The following is a 19,997-nucleotide window of genomic DNA, read 5'->3' on the forward strand; positions in this document are numbered from 1 at the left end:
GAAAACCACTGACTGACTTCACCTTCACTTTTCACTTTCATGCATTGGAGAAGGAAACAGCAACCCACTCCAGTGTTCTTGCCTGGAGAATCCCAGGGACCGGGGAGCCTGGTGGGCTGCCGTCTATGGGGTTGAAAGGTTGTTGTATCACGCAAATACACCGGGATTCTTGGCCCCCGGAGGAGAAGAATTCAATCCGGGGCCAGAGACAAGGCTTGATCGCTCAGAGCTTTTGTGTAATAAAGTTTTATTAAAGTATAAAGGAGACAGAGAAAGCTTCTGACATAGGCATCAGAAGGGGGCAGAAAGAGTACCCGCTTGCTAGTGTTAACAATGAGGTTATATAATCCAAAGAATGTCTGGAGGTTTTAAAGACCTTATCAGACCTACTCCCATAATTTACATTTTAAGATAACACTGTCCTCAGGCAAGATACATCCTTGTAAAGACCAGGTCTACTCCCATAATTAACATTTTAAGATAACAGAAGGTTGAATCCAAAGACTGTCCTTAGGCAGGATACATTATTGTTATATAATCCTAAGGAATGTGGAGAAAGAAAAAAAGTTTGTCCTTCCTCCTTGAGAATTCCAGACCCCTCTCTCCTTGGGGACCCCTAGACTCCTTATCAACCTGCCTAGGAAATGACTCTCTCATTCTCCCCTTTTCTTTTAGGAGAATTATGTTGCCTAGGGAAAAGGGGCGTCGTTCTCGTTCCATAACTGCTTCCGAGCTGACAAGGGGCATTGTCCCTAAATTGGTGAGGCAACATATTCTCCTAATCCTCATATTGAGGATACCTGATCCAGGGGCCCCAAATAGTAGTTGGAGGAAGCTACAGCAGTAGCAGGAGTTTGAGCAACCATTTGTAACTTAAAAGCTTTCATGCGGCTAGAAACAAATCCAGTTATACAATTACAGGTGCAGGGAGCAAACAGTTAAAACAAAACAATCAGAATCAAAATTAAAAGTCACACTATGTCCATAGTTAAAGTGCAAAGTGTTGCACCGGTCCATTTTAGGGTTGGTAAGTGTCATCAGATGAAGAGGAGGCATCGCATGTGATTGTTGTCGAAGGTATTCATGGACTTGGAGAAAGTCTTTTCCTTAAATTGGGGATGTCCACCACGGGAAGCCTTCCACTGATGAAGAGGAGAGCTCTCTGCAGACCCAGCAGTTAGACCGATTGTGGAATGCAGCATAGGAGTGAGCCCAGGAAAGGAATACATTGTCTTGAGGATCCAACGGCAGACTCAGGATATTTGGAGTCAGCAGAAGTAGACTCACATAGATTATCAGGCCCATCCGCTGCCCTTTGCTTAACTCTAGAGCTCGGGTCAGGGCCACAAGCTCCGCTAACTGAGCACTGGTTCCCTGGGGGAGAGATTTTGCTTCCAAAACCTGTTCAGCAGTCACCACGGCGTAACCTGCTTTACGCTTTCCATCCTGAACAAAAGAACTGCCATCTGTAAATATTTCCATGTCAGGATTGGCTAATGAGGTATCCTTTAGATCCTCCCAAGCTGCATAGTTTAAAGTTAGGAATTGAGAACAATCGTGATCAGGTGTTTCATTTTCCTTCTCAGGAAGGAAAGTGCCAGGATTTAAATTTCCACAAACTTCAAGCTTAGCTTCTGGTCCTTCTAACAACAATGACTGATACTTAAGAAGCCTACTGTCTGTCATCCAAATATTAACCTTAGAATTTAAGATTCCACTCACATCATGAGAAGTCAGTACAGTAAGGTTTCGTCCATTAATTATTTTTAAAGCTTCAGGTGCTAATAAAGCCGCTGCCCCAATTACTCTTAGGCAGTGGGGCCACCCACGTGAAACTACATCTAATTCTCTGCTTAGATAAGCAATAGGTTGCTGGTGAGGTCCTCGGGGTTGTGTCAAAACTCTCAATGCCACACCTTTTCTTTCAGTGACAAACAAATTAAATTCTGACCCTGTGGGCAAGCTCAGAGCTGGAGCTTGCAGGAGAGCAGTCTGAAGAACCTTAAAAGCCTTTTGAGTTTCTGGAGACCAAACCAGTTTGTCGGTTTGGGCCTGCTGAGTTTCAGCTATAAGTTTATATAAAGGCCGGGCAAGTTCCCCGTAACCCAGAATCCAAATGCGACAGTAACCTGTGATTCCCAAAAATCCTCTCAATTGTCTTAAAGTCATAGGTAGGGGGTGATTTAGTATAGGTTTAATTCTCTCAGGGCCTATGGCCCTAGTCCCTTCTGATATGATTAGGCCCAGATATCTAACCGATTGTTGACAAAGTTGAGCCTTTTCTCTTGATGCCTTGTAACCACAGCCTGCCAGAAAGTTTAAGAAATCTTCTGAGGCTCGTGAACAAGCTTCCTCTGTCTCAGCACAGAGCAAAATATCATCTACATATTGTAACACCACTGCTTCAGAGCTATTAAAGTTTTGTAGATCCCGTGACAAACTTTGTCCGAATAAGTGAGGACTGTCATGAAATCTCTGGGGCAAAACTGTCCAGGTTAACTAAGAAGCTGGCTGCATAGGGTCTTCAAAGGCAAATAGAAATTGACTTTCTTCCGCCAAAGGCACTGAATAGAAGGCATCCTTTAAATCAATTACTGAGAAATATTTGGCCCGTTCAGGAATTTCAGACAATAGAGTATAAGGATTAGGCACTACGGGGTGTAAAGGAACTACAGCCTCATTTATTATTTGTAAATCTTGAACTAGTCTCCATTTACCATTCGATTTCTTCATACCCGAAATAGGAGTGTTGCAAGGACTGTTACAGGGAATTAGTAGTCCCTGCTCCTTTAAATTTTCGATGATGGGTTTTAACCCTTCCTTAACTAGGTTTCAGTGGATACTGCTTCTTATGTGGAAATACGTGTGGGTCTTTGAGCTTAACAACTACAGGAATAGCATTTTGTGCTCGACCCACAGAATTTCCATCAGCCCATACTCTAGGATTTACATTTTGTTCAACTAAAGGGAGAGAAAGGAAGGGCTCCATATTCATGAAAACAGAGGCATGGACCTTGCTCAGTATATCCCTTCCCAAAAGTGGTGAGGGAGATTCTAGCACAATCAGAAACTTGTGTGAAAACAGCACAGAATCCCAGTTGCAAGATAAAGAATAACTGAAATAATACCTTTTGGCTCGTCCAGACAGTCCCATTACAGAAGTGGATGGGGAAGAAAGTGGGCCAGGGGCTTCAGTAAGCACAGAATAAGTTGCCCCAGTATCTAAAAGGAAATCGACGGATTGGCCCCCTACAATTATTAATACCCGGGGTTCCTCAGGTGTAATTAGGATGGGAGCTTGTGTGGGGATCCCCAGGCACCTTCAGTCCTGATTGTCTTGAGAGTCGGACCCCGGAGACCTACGCCTCTGGGGACAGTCTCTCTTCCAGTGTGGTCCTTTATGCAGACCGGACATGGAGCCGGGGGCAGCTTAGATGCCTGAGGGCAATCCCGTTTGAGATGCCCTTCCTTTCCACAGTAATAGCAAGTTTATCCCTTTTCACCTGGGCCCCTCTGGACATTTTTCTCAGGCTGTTTAAGAACGTTTTTCATAGCCATGGCAAAGGCTTCCACCTTTTCCTTTGTCTTTTTTTGCCTTTCTTTCTTTTCCTCATATTCCCTACCATAATAGACTGTCTGATCCAGTTGTAACAGAGTATCTAAAGACTGATTTGGTCCATACGCCTGTTTTAATAGCTTACGGCGGATATCTGGAGCCGACTGAGTGAGAAATCTATCCTTTAAGATCACTTTTCTCTCTTCACTTTCGGGATCAATGTCAGTGAATCTGCGAAGGCCTTCTCTCAGTCTATCTAGGAATTTACCGGGAGCTTCCTTCTCCTGTTCTGTGTCTGCCAATTTGCCATAGTTTAAAGGCTTAGAACGCCTGCCTAAGTCCTTCAAGAAAACGTCTAACAAAATGACTCTGATCCCATCTTCCTTTAGCTGTGTTGTAGTCTCAGTCTGGTTCTATAGTTGGGACCGCCTGATTCCCAGTGGGGAGGGCCGCTATCTCGTTCTCCCTCTTCCCTACTGATTCATTACCAAGCCATTCATCTCCATAAACAACCGCTTTTCCCAAAACTCGAATCTTTGACTCGGGAGTCAGCGTTTGTCCCAAGATATACATCACATCCTTCCAAGTGAGGTCATAAAGCAGAGTAACACCTTTAAAGGCTCTAATATATTTTTCTGGGTCCTCTAAATAGTCTCCCAGATCCTCCTTGATTCTTTGTATTTCTTAATAAGAGAAAGGCTTATTAACTCTCACAGACTGATTATTTCTCCCGGTGGGTGTTTCATAAAGAGGCAACAGCTTGTGTGGCTGTTCCTCAGTCTCTCTGGCTGCTCTGTGCATATGATCCCAGGGATAGATTGGAGAAACCTGTTTTTCCTCTTCTCTTTGTCTCCTGTCCTCCATCTCATCTCTTACTTCGATGGTCTGAGTTTCTACTGAAATCAGAGTAGTCTGAGGTCGTACTGAGACAGGAGTTGTTTGGACCTCCACGTGGGCAGTTTGAATCCCAGTTTGGAGTCCCAGGTACGGGGGCAAAGTAAGAGGACAGGAGGGAGCTGAAGGTTTCACGCCCAAATCTATACCCTTAGGACATAAGTCTGGCATATTTCGCAGAGAGAAAAAGGGCAACACATATGCTATTCTACCCATTTCCCTTGTTCCTTACAGAACCGGTCTAATTGTAGAACAGTATTATACTTAAGAGACCCTCCAACTGGCCACCGTTCGCCGTCCTCCAATGGATACCGTGGCCATACAGTATCACATAGGAAGACCAGGTGTGTCTTCTTTAAGCCCTGGGGATCAAATCTATCCCAGTTTTTCAGGATACAGTTCAAAGGAGTGAGGCTGGAATTGTTAGCTCCCATCTGTAAGAGAGAAAAAAAGCGACCAGCGTCATTTTTTCTACCGGAGGCGTCCCTCCCTGCTCTAGATGGGGGTGTAGACAGACGTTACACCAAAAGCTTTTCCTTCCTGGTCGGACTTAGTCTGTCCCTTACCGACGCAGGCGCCGTACTCGTCCCTCCCAGTTCTACCACCGAGATGGGGTGGGGATGTACCAGGGGTAGACTTGATAGCATCCCTACTTGACGTCCAGCTCTTCACCTTTAACCTTGCTTGCCTCTGATGTCACCTGGGGTGAATCAGAGTAACCTTCCGGAATGCCTCCCAAGCTAAGACCGCTGCTATAAGCCCTATGAGATCACCATGGAACCGCAGAGCAGGGCTCCTTACTTGCTTCATGCAGGGCATGCCATTCATTCACACAAGCACACGGTAGAGTTAGTAAAGCACAGCAGAAAACGTGTTCACTAAGAGAACAAAGAACTAAAGCTCCAAGCATCCTTACTTTGTCCTGAAGGATCCCGGACGAGCCCCCAAGATGAAAGGTTGTTGTATCACGCGAATACACCGGGATTCTTGGCCCCCGGAGGAGAAGAATTCAATCCGGGGCCAGAGACGAGGCTTGATCGCTCAGAGCTTTTGTGTAATAAAGTTTTATTAAAGTATAAAGGAGACAGAGAAAGCTTCTGACATAGGCATCAGAAGGGGGCAGAAAGAGTACCCGCTTGCTAGTGTTAACAATGAGGTTATATAATCCAAAGAATGTCTGGAGGTTGTAAAGACCTCATCAGACCTACTCCCATAATTTACATTTTAAGATAACACTGTCCTCAGGCAAGATACATCCTTGTAAAGACCAGGTCTACTCCCATAATTAACATTTTAAGATAACAGAAGGTTGAATCCAAAGACTGTCCTTAGGCAGGATACATTATTGTTATATAATCCTAAGGAATGTGGAGAAAGAAAAATGTTTGTCCTTTCTTCCTCCTTGAGAATTCCAGACCCCTCTCTCCTTGGGGACCCCTAGACTCCTTATCAACCTGCCTAGGAAATGATTCTCAGGGTAGCACAGAGTCGGACACGACTGAAGCGACTTAGCAGCAGCAGTAGCAGCAATATGTACAAAGCTAATGAAAATGATAATGGAAATTTTTCTCCATTTAAAAATTATAATTTTTTAATGAAAATCTTAAAGTTTATATTCCACTTACAGTGTTTACAAAATACTGGCTATATTCCCCATGTTGTACAATACATCCTTGTAGACTCTTACATCCAACATATTGTACCTCCCACTCCCTCACCCCTATATGGCCCTCATCTCCCTCCCCGAGGATAACCACTAGTTTGTTCCCTATATCCGTAAGTCTGCTTCTTTTTGTTATAATCATTAGTTTGTTGTATATTTTTTATTTTTTAATTGAAGGATAATTGCTTTACAGAATTTTGTTGTTTTCTACCATACATCAACATGAATCAGCCATAGGTATACATGTCTCCTTCCTCTTGAACCTCCCTCTCATCTCCCTCCCCATCCTATACCTCTGGGTTGATGCAGAGCCCCTGTTTGAGTTCCCTGAGTCATACAGCAAATTCCCATTGACTATCTATTTTACATATGGTAATGGAAGTTTCCATGTTACTCTCTCCATATAGCTCACCCATCTCCTCCCCTCTCCCCATGTCCATAAGTCTGTTCTCTATGTCTGTTTTTCCATTGCTTCCCTGCAAAAAATTCATCAGTACCAGCTTTCTAGATTCCATATATGTGCATTAGTATACAATATTTATCATTCTCTTTCTGACTTACTTCACTCTGTGTAATAGGCTCTAGGTTCATCCACCTCATTAGAACTGACTCAAATGCATTGCTTTTTATGGCTGAGTAATATTCCATTGTGTAGATGTACCACAACTTCTTTATCCATTCATCTGTCAATGGACATCTAGGTTGCTTCCATGTTCTAGCAATTGTAAATAGTGCTTCAGTGAACAATGGGATACATGTGTCTCTTTCAATTTTGGTTTCCTCAGGACATATGCCTAGGAGTGGGATTGTGAGGTCATATGGCAGTTTTATTCCTAGTTTTTTAAGGAATCTTAAAAAATCTTCCATAGTGGCTGTATCAATTTACATTCCCACCAACAGTGCAAGAGTGTTCCCTTTTCTCCACACCCTCTCCGGCATTTATTGTTTGTACACTTTTTGATGAGGGCCATTCTGACTGGTGTAAGTTGATATCTCATTGTAGTTTTGATTTGCATTTCTCTAATAATGAGCAATGTTGAGCATCTGTTCATGTGTTTGTTAGCCATCTGTATGTCTTCTTTGGAGAAATGTCTGCTTAGGTCTTTTTCCACTTTTTGATTGGGTTGTTTCTTTTTCTGGCATTGAGTTGTATGAGCTGCTTGTATATTTTGAAAATTAATCCTTTGTCAGTTGTTTCATTTGCTATTATTTTCTCCCATTCTGAGGGTTGTCTTTTCACCTTGCTTATAGTTTTCTTTGCTGTGCAAAAGCTTTTAAGTTTAATCAGGTCCCATTTGTTTACTTTTATTTCCTTTACTCCAGGAGGTGGGACATAGAGGATCTTGCTTTGATTTATGTCACAGAGTGTTCTGCCTATGTTATCCTCTAAGAATTTTATAGTTCCTGGTCTTACATTTAGGTCTTTAATCCATTTTGAGTTTATCTTTGTATATGGTGTTAGGAAGTGTTCTAATTTCTTTCTTTTACATGTAGCTGTCCAGTCGTCTCAGCACCATTTATTGAAGAGGCTATCTTTGCCGCATTGTATATTCTTGCCTCCTTTGTCAAATATAAGGTACCCATAGGTGTGTGGGTTTATTTCTGGTCTTTCAATCTTGTTCCATTGGTCTATATTTCTGTTTTTGTGCCAGTACCATAGTGTCTTGATGACTGTTTCTTTGAAGTATAATGTGAAGTCAGGAAGGTTGATTCCTCCAGCTCCATTCTTCTTTCTCAAGACTGCTTTAGATATTTGGGGTCTTTTGTGTTTCCATATGAATTGTGAAATTTTTTGTTCTAGTTCTGTGAAAAATGTCATTAGTAATTTGATAGGTATCACATTGAATCTGTAGATTGCATTTGGTAGTATAGTCATGTTCACAATATTGATTCTTCCTATCCAGGAACATGGAATATCTCTCCATCTGTTTATGTTGTCTTTGATTTCTTTCATCAGTGTCTTATAATTTTCTGTATACAGTTCTTTTGTCTCCTTAGGTAGGTTTATTCCTAGATATTTTATTCTTTTTGTTGCAATGGTGAATGGGATTGATTCCTTGATTTCTGATTTTTAATTGTTAGTATATAGGAATGCAAGTGATTTCTGTGTCTTGATTTTGTATCCTGTGACTTTGCTAAATTCACTGATAACTTCTAGTAATTTTCTGATAGTATCTTTAGGGTTTTCTATATATATTATTATGTCACCTGCAAACAGTGAGAGCTTTACTTATTTTCTGATCTGGATTACTTTTATTTCTTTTTCTTCTTTGATTGCCATAGGTAGGACTTCCAAAACTATGTTGAATAATAGTGGTGAGAATGGACACCCTTGTCTTGTCCCTGATCTTACAGTGAATGCTTTCAGCTTTTTCACCATTGACAATAATGTTTGCTGTAGGCTTATGATATATGACCTTTACTATGTTGAGGTAGGTTCCTTCTGTGCCCATTTTTGAGGAGTTTTAATCATAAATGGGTGCTGAGTTTTGTCAAAGGCTTTTTCTGCATCTATTGAGATGATCATATGGTTTTGATCTTTCAGTTTGTTAACATGGTGTATCACATTGATTGATTTGCCTATATTGAAGAATCCTTGCATCTCTACAATAAACCCAACTTCTCATGGTGTATGAGCTTTTTGACGTGTTAATGAATTTTGTTTGCTAAAATTTTTTTCTGGATTTTTGCATCTATGTTCATCAGTGATATTGGCCTGTAGTTTTTTTGTGTTGTCTTTGTATGGTTTTGGTATCAGGGTATTGGTGGCCTCAGAGTTTGGAAGTGTTCCTTTTTCTGCAATTTTTTGAAAGAGTTTTAGAAGGATAGGCATTAGCTCTTCTCTAAATGTTTGACAGAATTCATCTGTGAAGCCATTTGGTCCTGGGCTTTTGTTTTTTGGGAGATTTTTGATCACAGTTTCGATTTCAGTGCCTGTAATTGGGTTGTTCATAATTTCTATTTCTTCCAGGTTCAGGCTTGGAAGATTGAACATTTCTAAGAATCTGTCCATTTCTTTCAGGGTATCCATTCTATTGCCATATAGTTGCTCATAATAGTCTCTTATAATCCTTCATATTTCTGCATTGTCTGTTGTCAGTTCAGTTCAGTTCAGTTCAGTCACTCAGTCGTGTCTGACTCTTTGCGACCCCATAAATTGCAGCACACCAGGCCTCCCTGTCCATCACCAACTCCCAGAGTTTACCCAGACGCACATCCATCGAGTCAGTGATGCCATCCAGCCATCTCATCCTCTGTCGTCCCCTTCTCCTCCTGCCCCCAATCCCTCCCAGCATCAGAGTCGTTTCCAATGAGTCAACACTTCCCATGAGGTGGCCAAAGTACTGGAGTTTCAGCTTTAGCATCATTCCTTCCAAAGAGATCCCAGGGCTGATCTCCTTCAGAATGGACTGGTTGGATCTCCTTGCAGTCCAAGGGACTCTCAAGAGTCTTCTCCAACACCACAGTTCAAAAGCATCAATTCTTCGGCGCTCAGCCTTCTTCACCGTCCAACTCTCACATCCATACATGACCACAGGAAAAACCATAGCCTTGACTAGACGAACCTTTGTTGGCAAAGTAATGTCTCTGCTTTTGAATATGCTATCTAGGTTGGTCATAACTTTCCTTCCAAGGAGTAAGCATCTTTTAATTTCATGGCTGCAGTCACCATCTGCAGTGATTTTGGAGCCCCAAAAAATAAAGTCTGACACTGTTTCCACTGTTTCCCCATCTATTTCCCATGAAGTGATGGGACCGGGTGCCATGATCTTCGTTTTCTGAATGTTGAGCTTTGAGCCAACTTTTTCACTCTCCACTTTCACTTTCATCAAGAGGTTTTTTAGTTCCTCTTCACTTTCTGCCATAAGGGTGGTGTCATCTGCATATCTGAGGTTAGTGATATTCTCCCAGCAATCTTGATTCCAGCTTGTGTTTCTTCCAGTCCAGCGTTTCTCATGATGTACTCTGCATATAAGTTAAATAAACAAGGTGACAATATACAGCCTTGACGTATTCCATTTCCTATTTGGAACCACTCTGTTGTTCCATGTCCAGTTCTAACTATTGCTTCCTGACCTCCATACAAATTTCTCAAGAGGCAGATCAGGTGGTATGGTATGCCCATCTCTTTCAGAATTTTCCACAGCTTATTGTGATCCACACAGTCAAAGGCTTTGGCATAGTCAATAAAGCAGAAATAGATGTTTTTCTGGAACTCTCTTGCTTTTTCGATGATCCAGCGGATGTTGGCAATTTGATCTCTGGTTCCTCTGCCTTTTGTAAAACCAGCTTGAACATCAGGAAGTTCACAGTTCACATATTGCTGAAGCCTGGCTTGGAGAATTTTGAGCATTACTTTACTAGCGTGTGAGATGAGTGCAATTGTGCGGTAGTTTGAGCACTCTTTGGCATTGCCTTTCTTGGGGATTGGAATGAAAACTGACCTTTTCCAGTCCTGTGGCCACTGCTGTTTTCCACATTTGCTGGCATATTGAGTGCAGCACTTTCACAGCATCATCTTTCAGGATTTGAAATAGCTCAACTGGAATTCCATCACCTCCACTAGCTTTGTTCATAGTGATGCTTTCTAAGGCCCATTTGACTTCACATTCCAGGATGTCTGGCTCTAGGTCAGTGATCACACCATCGTGATTATCTGGGTCATGAAGATCTTTTTGTACAGTTCTTCTATGTATTCTTGCCACCTCTTCTTAATATCTTTTGATTCTGTTAGGTCCATACCATTTCTGTCCTTTATCGAGCCCATCTTTGCATGAAATGTTCCCTTGGTATCTCTAATTTTCTTTAAGAGATCTCTAGTCTTTCCCATTCTGTTGTTTTCCTCTATTTCTTTGCATTGTCTGTTGTAACCTCTCCTTTTTCATTTCTGATTTTGTTGATTTTATTCTTCTTTTTTCTTAATAAGTCTGGCTAAAAGTTTATCAAGTTTATTTCCTCAAGGTTTGTTGTATATTTTAGTTCCACATATAAGAGATCTCATACAGTACTTGTCTTTCTCTATCTGACTTGTTTCACTTAGCATATTGTTTTTGTCTTAGTTACTAAGGTGTGTCTGACTCTTTTGCGACCCCATGGACCCCATCAGGCTTCGCTGTTAATGGGATTTCCAATGCAAGAATACTGGAATGGGTTGCCATTTCCTTCTCCAGGATAATGGAGTTTTAAGATACTTGCTTGGTATTGAGACAATAATGTTGTGATCAATACCAGGTACAATTAACACAATTTTGTCTTGATTTGGTCATATTTGTGGATTGCTATAAACAGATTCTTTATAATGTTCTAGAACCACATAAGTGAGGCAGAAACAATAAAATAAAGAATGTAAATAATTTGGTTGGTATTAGGGAAAAGAATCAGTGCACAATTTTTTCCTTGGAATTGGTTGATTCTACTATGTCATCCCAAGAGTCAACTATGAACAGAGAGGTATTTTAAAAAGCTTCTTTACATAAAATAGGCCAACTATGAAGACAGTACAATGCAAAGCAGAGTATCATTACTTCTCTTAGATAAAAATTAATTTGGATGACTCAATTCCAAAGTTGTTTATGATTTTTTCTATGATTCTATTTTTATGACTAAGTTTAGGAGAGTAATAATGTGTAATTAGCAGAGATATTTCAGCTTTAAATTGTTAAATTATAGATGATGAAGAAAATTATCTATAAATCTGAGTTTTTTCATGAGCTGAAAAGCCTAAGAAATACCAAAACAGTAGGAAAGTATAAGTGGAGTAATGGCTTCACTGAAGCCTTTGTTTTTTTATGATCCTAGCATGAAGGCCGCAGAAGGCAATGGCACCCCACTCCAGCACTCTTGCCTGGAAAATCCCATGGACTGAGGAGCCTGGTGGGCTGCAGTCCATGGGGTCGCTAAGAGTCCGACAGGACTGAGCGACTTCACTTTCACTTTCCTACATTGAAGGAAATGGCAACCCACTCCAGTGTTCTTGCCTGGAGAATCCCAGGGACGGGGGAGCCTGGTGGGCTGCCGTCTATGGGGTCGCACAGAGTCGGACACGACTGAAGCGACTTAGCAGCAGCAGCAGCAGCAGCAGCAGCAGCAGCAGCAGCAGCAGCATGAAGGTGGAGAAGGCGATGGCACCCACTCCAGTACTCTTGACTGGAAAATCCCATGAACGGAGGAGCCTGGTAGGCTGCAGTCCATGGGGTCGCTGAGGGTCAGACACGACTGAGCGACTTCCTTTACACTTTCATGCATTGGAGAAGGAAATGGCAACCCACTCCAGTGTTCTTGCCTGGAGAATCCCAGGGACGGGGGAGCCTGGTGGGCGGCCGTCTACGGGGTCGCACAGAGTCGGACATGAATGAAGTGACTTAGCAGCAGCAGCAGCAGCAGTATGAAGGCATCCTGGACATCATTGTAGCGATCGCACATGATCACTATAATGCTATCATGTAATTATGATTACCCCAAACAAGTATACCAGCCACTTCTGCAGCGCACAATGATGGAAAGGAAGGCTACCTAAGAAACAGAAATGCCTTGAGTGTTGAAAACAGCGCCACCTAGCGGTTGAATTTGTTTCTAACAAGCCAGCTTCTTTCTATTCCACATGACCTTTAGCAAGCCGACAAAAAATTTTAGACTTCAAGTCATGGACTTTGAAAACATAGGGGAATCTTGTATGGTACACACTGTGATTGTATATCTGAGACAATTCAGTAGAAATGGCTCAGCATCCTTCCATGTTATAATTACTTAACATTGCCATTACAGCTTCCAAAGTACAACTCAACTAAAGAAAAAAAACCACATTACATTTGAAATCCTGTCTACTATGATCAGATGAAAGAAATCCATGTTAACACTTGTGCCTTCACCAGTTCTTCCAGTCGTGGGCCACAAATCCTTAAAAAATCTATTAGATAAAGCGACTAAATATCAGTCTTACCTCCCAGTGAGTAAAGAGAAGTGAAATACCCAGCCACAATGGGGAAAAAGAAATCCAGCACAGGTGAACAGCTCCCAGCAACCCATCCTCTCTGCTCCTCTGGCACCCTTCCCTCAGTGCAACACCTCCTTGGTTCTTACTGTGTATGACTTACTTCTCCAGACAGACTGCAGGGTCCTTGAAGGCAGGTCAAGCCCTTTTCTCTTGGGTGCCCTTGTGCTGCTGGCGCTGGGCTGAGCACCCAGCGATGGCTTATTGGTTGACTAATGTCATGGGGGGATGGGCTGGAGGGGCGGGCGATTGATTCCAGCTGAGGAACCTGAGGAATGAGGCAGGTGCAGGCTTGAAGGGAATGGGTGCCAAGAATGGAATGGTGGTGTCAGGAAGCTCAGTAGCTCTAAAGGAGTCTGTCCCCACCCCCCAAGGCTCTGACCTAGGAACTTGGGTTAAAAAAAAAAGCTCACAGAAGTAATCCCAGAATGAATAAATAAATTACCGCAACTCCCGAGATGAAATATGACAGCCATTAAAAGTTCTTTGAATATTGTGGGGATAATTGTTCAGTTTCCGAGCCCGACTTTCCCTCCATAGAAGGTATTAGATTGTCACTGCACCATTTTATTTTGCCCATGTCTTTGTGGTCTTTTAAACACGTTTGAAAGGAAGCCAATTTCATCCAATTTTATAATTCAGTGCTTTCTTTCAACTGTAATGAACTAGAACCTGAAATAGAATAAAACAGGTCTTGTGCCCAATTTGAAATCCAGTATAATGGCAGTGCTCTTTCTCCCTTGATAATAAACCTATATCTAGAATGGAGACTTTCTGGCCCAGAAATTTTCTAGCCTTAATATATAATTCTGAATGTGGTGGGCTGACAGTAGTACAATTCAAATTTGTTGGAAGGTTCTATACTGGAAATAAGACAAATAAGTATTTTTTCTGAGTCATGTAATTCACAACAAATGGATGGTTAAGGATATAATTTCTAATATACATTATTTATTCTAATACTGATGCTTTATATGATGTGCTTAAAATAATTGTGCCAGAAGATCAGTAAGATTTCAGCCCTTTTAATTGGGAAAAGTGTCAGGATAAACAAGATTACACTAATGGACTTTGATACATATAATTAGGATGATGATACATTGTCTTTTTTTTCACCTTATCTTTTTACTATGAAATAGTTCAAGCATACAGAAAAGTAGAGGATATAGTAAAAAAAAAATCCATACTCCCATCACTCAGTCAAATCTTAAGATTTTGCTATGTTTGCTTTAAGTCTTTTAATTTTTTAAGAAACACAACTTTTCAGGTTCCAGTGAAGTCTCTTGCCTAATTCCATGCTCTGCCTTTCAGAGGTAACCACCATCCAAAACTTGGTTATCTATCATCCCTCTCCAAGTTTCATACTTCTAGTTCAACTGTATGTGTTCACATACATGATACATTGTGTTGTTTTGCAGGTTAAAATTTTTATACAACATTTATGAACATCCAAGATCTGTGAAAATACCACCTTAAAGTTTAGGGAAAAAATTAAAATAACCACAAGTATTATTTACGAGTCTGGATGATTTTCTACCCTTCTTTCTAACCTCTTATTTTCCAATTTTTCTAAGAACAGTATTATTCATTTCCAACAAACAATTTGATCAAAAATTAAACGGACAAGAATGCTCATTTTACAAAGAGGTCCCTTGGCTGTTGAGAAACCAGTGATGTAGAGAATGAACTTGCAAATATTCACTGTCATTTGAATTAGATTTACTTATTTGAAGAGGTAGGTGGCAAACAGACATTGTTTTCTCCTATACACACTGTAGTAAAGAAAGAGACGTGGTGGTAAATTAATAAAAGGCTGAAGGTTTAAAATGAGCTTGAGGAGAAAGATGAGATTAAACCTTCAAGAAAAATAAGACACAGCACAGTTTCTAAACTACAAGTTACTGGTAATTATTGTCATATGTTTTACTTAATATGTTCAGAAGACTGCCTCCTCATTTACCAAGTCTTTGGGGAAAACAAGTTAGTTGTATCCTTTTGATCAGTAATATTCTATTGGACAAACCATGAAAATCCCTGGGAAGCTGAATGGGAGCCCAGATCTTCTATTTCTTCATAATCTTTTATGTATTAGTGACTAAAGGATTTTTCTTATTTCCAATATTAGATACTTGAAAAAGAGTTAGTGAAAGTGAAATAAAAAGGAGATATATTTATTAACCTCCATATTTTTGAGGAACAAATAAAATTTATTTCCTTCAGAGGGTTCATTTCAGGGACTATAAGCTCACATGCTGTCAGGGACTAGTCAAATATATCTATTTTACATAAATGCAAATTACACTTTCATTGAGGTATAATTCATATACCATAAATACACTCCTTTAAAGTGTATGCTTCAGTTTTTAGTATATTCACAAGGTTGTGCAATCATCAACCCAAAAGAAATCCTGTCCATTAGCAGTCATGTCCCTTTTCCCCTCCCCACACCCCAACTCCCGCCCCAGACTCTGGCAGCCACTAATCCACCTTCTGTCCCTGTGGATTTGTCTATTCTGGACATTTCACGCAATCTGAATCATACACTATGTGGCTTTTTGTATGACTTTTTTCACTCTGTGCAGTTTTCAAGATTCATTTATGTTGTAGTATGTGTGTGGTACCTTATCATTTTTACATGTGAATAATATTCCCTTGTATGGATATCTCACCTTTCATTTACCATTCATCAATTGATAAGACAGTTGTTTTCTCTTGCGCTATTATGAATAATGCTGTCATGAACATTTGTGTACAGTGGCCTCTGAATTTAAGCTCAAAAATTTAGATTTGCAGGGGCTTCCCTAGTGGTACAGTGGTTAAGACTCTGAGCTTCTGCTGCAAGGGGCAAGATTTCAATCCCTGCTTAGGGACCTAACATTCTGCACCGCAATGTGGCATGGCCAAAAATTAATTAAAATTAATTGAGCAACTAGTTTTTAAAAACTTTGTAAAAAAACTTTTTATTTCATATTAGGGTATAGCCAATTAACATGAGCAACTTGTTTTTAACCTATCTTCTGCTTCTCAGAATATTTATCTTTATAGTCCCCAAATTTAAGTTATTAGGTCATTTTCACTAAATCTGATGACAAGGAAATCTTTAGAAACACTGGTGAGAGTTCTTTGTCTGTGATACTTAACACATCTTATCCTTTAACGTAAGACCAGAGCTAAGATATGTACCTATAAAGTATAGGTCAAGTAGCAATCAAGTTGGTTTTGAAACTCACTCAGTTTTCCAGTAATGCCTATTATGTGACCTGATGAATTGTAGGTTGCAAGAACAGATCAAGTAAACTTCCTTATTTAAAAAGTACAGTTAAAACAAGCTATTACAAAGTTCTAGTTAAAAACTAATTCTTGGAACACTTTTACACTGTTGGTGGGAATGTAAAATGGTGCAGCCACTATGGAAAACCATATGAACGATTCCTCAAAAAATTAAAAATAGAACTACCATATGATCTAGCAATTCTACTTTTGAGTATATATCCCAAAGAATCGAAATCAGGATATCTACACTCCCAGGTTCACTGCAGCATTATTCACAACAGCCAAGATATAGATACAACCCAAATGTCCATTGACAGATGAATGGATAAAGAAAATGTAGTATATACATACAATGGAATCTTGATCAGCCTTAAAAAGAAGGAAATTCTACTGTTTGCAACATCAATGTACCAAATTTGATACACTGGTACAAATTTAGATTATGCTAAGTGAAATAAACTGGACACAAAAAGAAATATTGTGTAATCTTACTTTATGTGTGGAATCTTAAAAAGTCAAACAGAAATAGGAGATTGGTGGTTAGCAGGGGGTGGGGTGAGAGGGGAAATGGGGAATTGTTCAATGGGTATGAAGTTAGTTACACAAGATGATTAAGTCCTAGAGATTGCTGTACAACTTTTAGTGCCATAGTTAACAATACGCTATTGTGCATTTAAAAATCTAAGAGGGTAGATTTCATGTTAAGCATTCTTAAACATACAAACACAGAAAGCAAAAGGGACACCAGGAAATTTTTGGAGGTGACTGGTATGTTTATAACCTTGATTTTGGTGATGGGATAATGGGTGTATGCATGAAGTCCAAGCTCATCAAAGTATATACTTGAAATATGTACAGTTTTCTATATATCAATTATACCTTATTAAAGCTATAAAAATAGTAATTTTTGCACTTCTATTTATGATTAGACACTATGAGGTAAAAACTACCTACTTGACTACCATTGCTGTTATAGTGTCTGTGCTATGACATCTTTTGTTTCATGGTTCCTCCTAAATTGCAATCATTCTTCATTCCCACAGGATACAAAATACCTATAAGCCAAAGAACTGAGACTTAGGCATTTTAAAAGAAACACACTAAAAAAAATTCTAAGATATTATTACAGGAGCAAAAATGCATTATTTATGTTACTGATTACCTGGAGAACAGAAGATTGAGGTGTTGGTGATTGAGTTCAGAGAATAATGGCATACTTGACTCCACCAACTCACCCAGGTAGAGAGGAACTGAAGCATAGAGTGGAACCAGTAAGTCATGGTTAGCCATGACTGCAAGACCCTATTGAGAACAGATGCTGACCTCACCGGGGCATTTTCTGGATGCTGAGATGGGGCAATGTAGTCTTTTTTGACAGAACAAGTAAGGTGCTCATCATCCCAGAAACTGCTTCTTCAGCTGTTGGTTAATTCTTCAGTGTGTGCCTTATCAAGGGCTAACAGCTGAGCTGAACGTTTCCTGAACCATCTTTCTCAATTAACTTTGATCTAAGTTCTAGTCTGTAAATGAGAAATGCAAGTAAGAATGAGGGTCAATTTATTTTAAGTAAATTTATCATTAAATATCAACGTGTATCATTTCAAACATTTATAAATATCACAATTTATAGAAAATTAATTAATCTTAAAATTATCGGAACAATGATTTTCACAGTTATTTACATTAACTCAAACTACCTTTGTAGAAACAAACGATGTTTAAAAGTGTCCTTGCCACAAAGTAATAATTTCATAGTACCTTTCTGTAACATTTATGTCACTAAAGTGGCAGCTGCACCAATAAAACCCAGCAGATTCAATAATTTACAAACAGCATAATCAGAACTGAAAATGCAAACTACCATTCATTCCAAACAAAACAAAACCTTTTATATTAATATATATAAATATATAAATATTTTTCCATTTTCATCACTGAAGAAAATAATTAGGAGGCAGTATTTTCTTGTTTGTAGTAAAAAAAATTAATCTTAAGATTATTTTAAAATTGACATTGAGAAGCTAGGTTAGGTAAATTGTTATAATGCCTCACAATAAATTTTTTGAGAATTTCTTGGTTGTGGGTGCAGCGAGAAGGAAATTCTTGGGTTTACTGGAAGCTTTTTCTATCAATTAAACCATTTTTCTGTTGTATTAATAATATGTCCATAAGCATATTATCATCTCAAATAGAAATTTTAATTACTTATCAGCAATTTATAACACACTTAGATGGAAAGAGATTCTTGGCTTTTTTTTTTCTACTTAAGTTTGTAAACTTTTTTTGATATCCCCTCAAAAGGATCCTAAATAGATCTAAATATATGTCAAAGGAAAAGCAAACTTTATATGGACTCAGTGCTTGTATTTGAAAACAATATTTGCTATACTATTCCACAGGTTTTTTTTTAGCATATAAAAGTATGGTATAAGAAATTATAGTCACAATAAAGTACATTTTCTTTTATTCACATAGAACATATACTTAAATTTTAAATGTTGGCTCTTCAAGAAAGCTTCTCCTGGTAAATAATATGTATAACCATTGCCCAAAAATGTATACAGCTGTTTTCCCCAAAATATTTATACACATAGTGGTCCACTTAAGACCAGCCCCATTAGAATCCACTGAATACAATGTGTTCTTAATTTATAAATGGGCTACCCTCAGTATATAAAATATAAATGCATGTTTGTTACACATACAAAGTAAGAAATATAAAAAGGAGAGATGAAAAGAAAAGGAAGTGTTCTTCCCTATAAGATCCTGACAGAAATTCAGTGTAATTAGTGAGAACATGTATTCTTAATTTATAAATGGGCTACCCTCATTATACAAAATATAGAGGCATGTATGTTATACACAATGTAAAAAATATAAAAAAGAGAGATGAACGAGAAAAGAAAGGAAAGTGTCCTTCCCTATAAGATCCAGATAGCAGCAATTCAGTATAATTAGTGAGACCATGTAAAACACATGAAGAATTTTCAGTTTTGGCAAATACTTTTTAGAAAAATGCCTAAGGAATGAGGGTACTAAATTTCTATTTTAAGAATTTAGTAGAGGCTTCCATTTAAACATTTAGTGAAGATGTTGTGGTCTCCCTAATAAGCAGAAAAGAGGACTTTGGGTAGGGGAGTCTGTTAAAAAGAAGCAAACAAAAAATCACAGATTTTTAGCCGGTTAGTAATAGCCCCTTAATGAAGTGTGTGTAGTGCAGGAATCAAATCCTGGCCCATAAGAGTCTGAATATATGTGATAAAAAATTCCAATGGACAGGATCTGAATTCTTTCTAGATCTTACAGGAAATGAGGCAGGAAATGATTGCAAAGGAGGGGGTCAGCCCCAAAGGCGGCTGGTCCAATCTTAACTAGTGCTGTTAAAAAAAACACCCAATGTTTCTATAGCATTCTTTCTGCTGCATTTTCTTTATTTCAAGCCACAGGTCTACTTGGAGGATCATGCAGCAAGTGGCTTATAAATAAAATCAGTTTATGAATAGTGTCGTCACATTAAGAGACTGAATCACTGGATTCTCTCCATAGGTAAAGAGCTCGCATCTTTGGAATCCATGAGTTGGTAGTATTTACGGCATACCTAAAATTGGACAAAAATCATA

General features: G+C 39.2%; 2 protein-coding genes across 7 annotated transcripts in view; both read right to left on the reverse strand.

Annotated features, from left to right (window-relative positions):
* Positions 1 to 135: 135 nt before the first annotated feature.
* On the reverse strand, positions 136 to 17,834 carry LOC133243513 (uncharacterized). The gene is made up of 2 exons (XM_061410496.1): positions 17,332 to 17,834; positions 136 to 4,884 (listed from the first exon to the last, which is right to left on the reverse strand). The coding sequence occupies exon 2, from the start codon at positions 2,167 to 2,169 to the stop codon at positions 1,108 to 1,110; it is 1,062 nt and encodes a 353-aa protein (XP_061266480.1). The 5' UTR covers positions 2,170 to 4,884; positions 17,332 to 17,834; the 3' UTR covers positions 136 to 1,107.
* A 1,953-nt stretch (positions 17,835 to 19,787) lies between these two features.
* Positions 19,788 to 19,997, reverse strand: part of GK (glycerol kinase) — a 74,354-nt gene continuing 74,144 nt past the window's right edge. For all 6 annotated transcript variants that reach the window (XM_061410495.1, XM_061410491.1, XM_061410490.1 and 3 more), the window contains one exon: positions 19,788 to 19,975. In XM_061410495.1, coding sequence (XP_061266479.1) covers positions 19,965 to 19,975 — 11 coding nt within the window. In that variant the 3' untranslated portion in view covers positions 19,788 to 19,964. The remainder of the gene's footprint in view (positions 19,976 to 19,997) is intronic.

This window comes from Bos javanicus, chromosome X (genome assembly GCF_032452875.1).
Source record: "Bos javanicus breed banteng chromosome X, ARS-OSU_banteng_1.0, whole genome shotgun sequence".
Classification (NCBI taxonomy): Eukaryota; Metazoa; Chordata; class Mammalia; order Artiodactyla; family Bovidae; genus Bos; species Bos javanicus.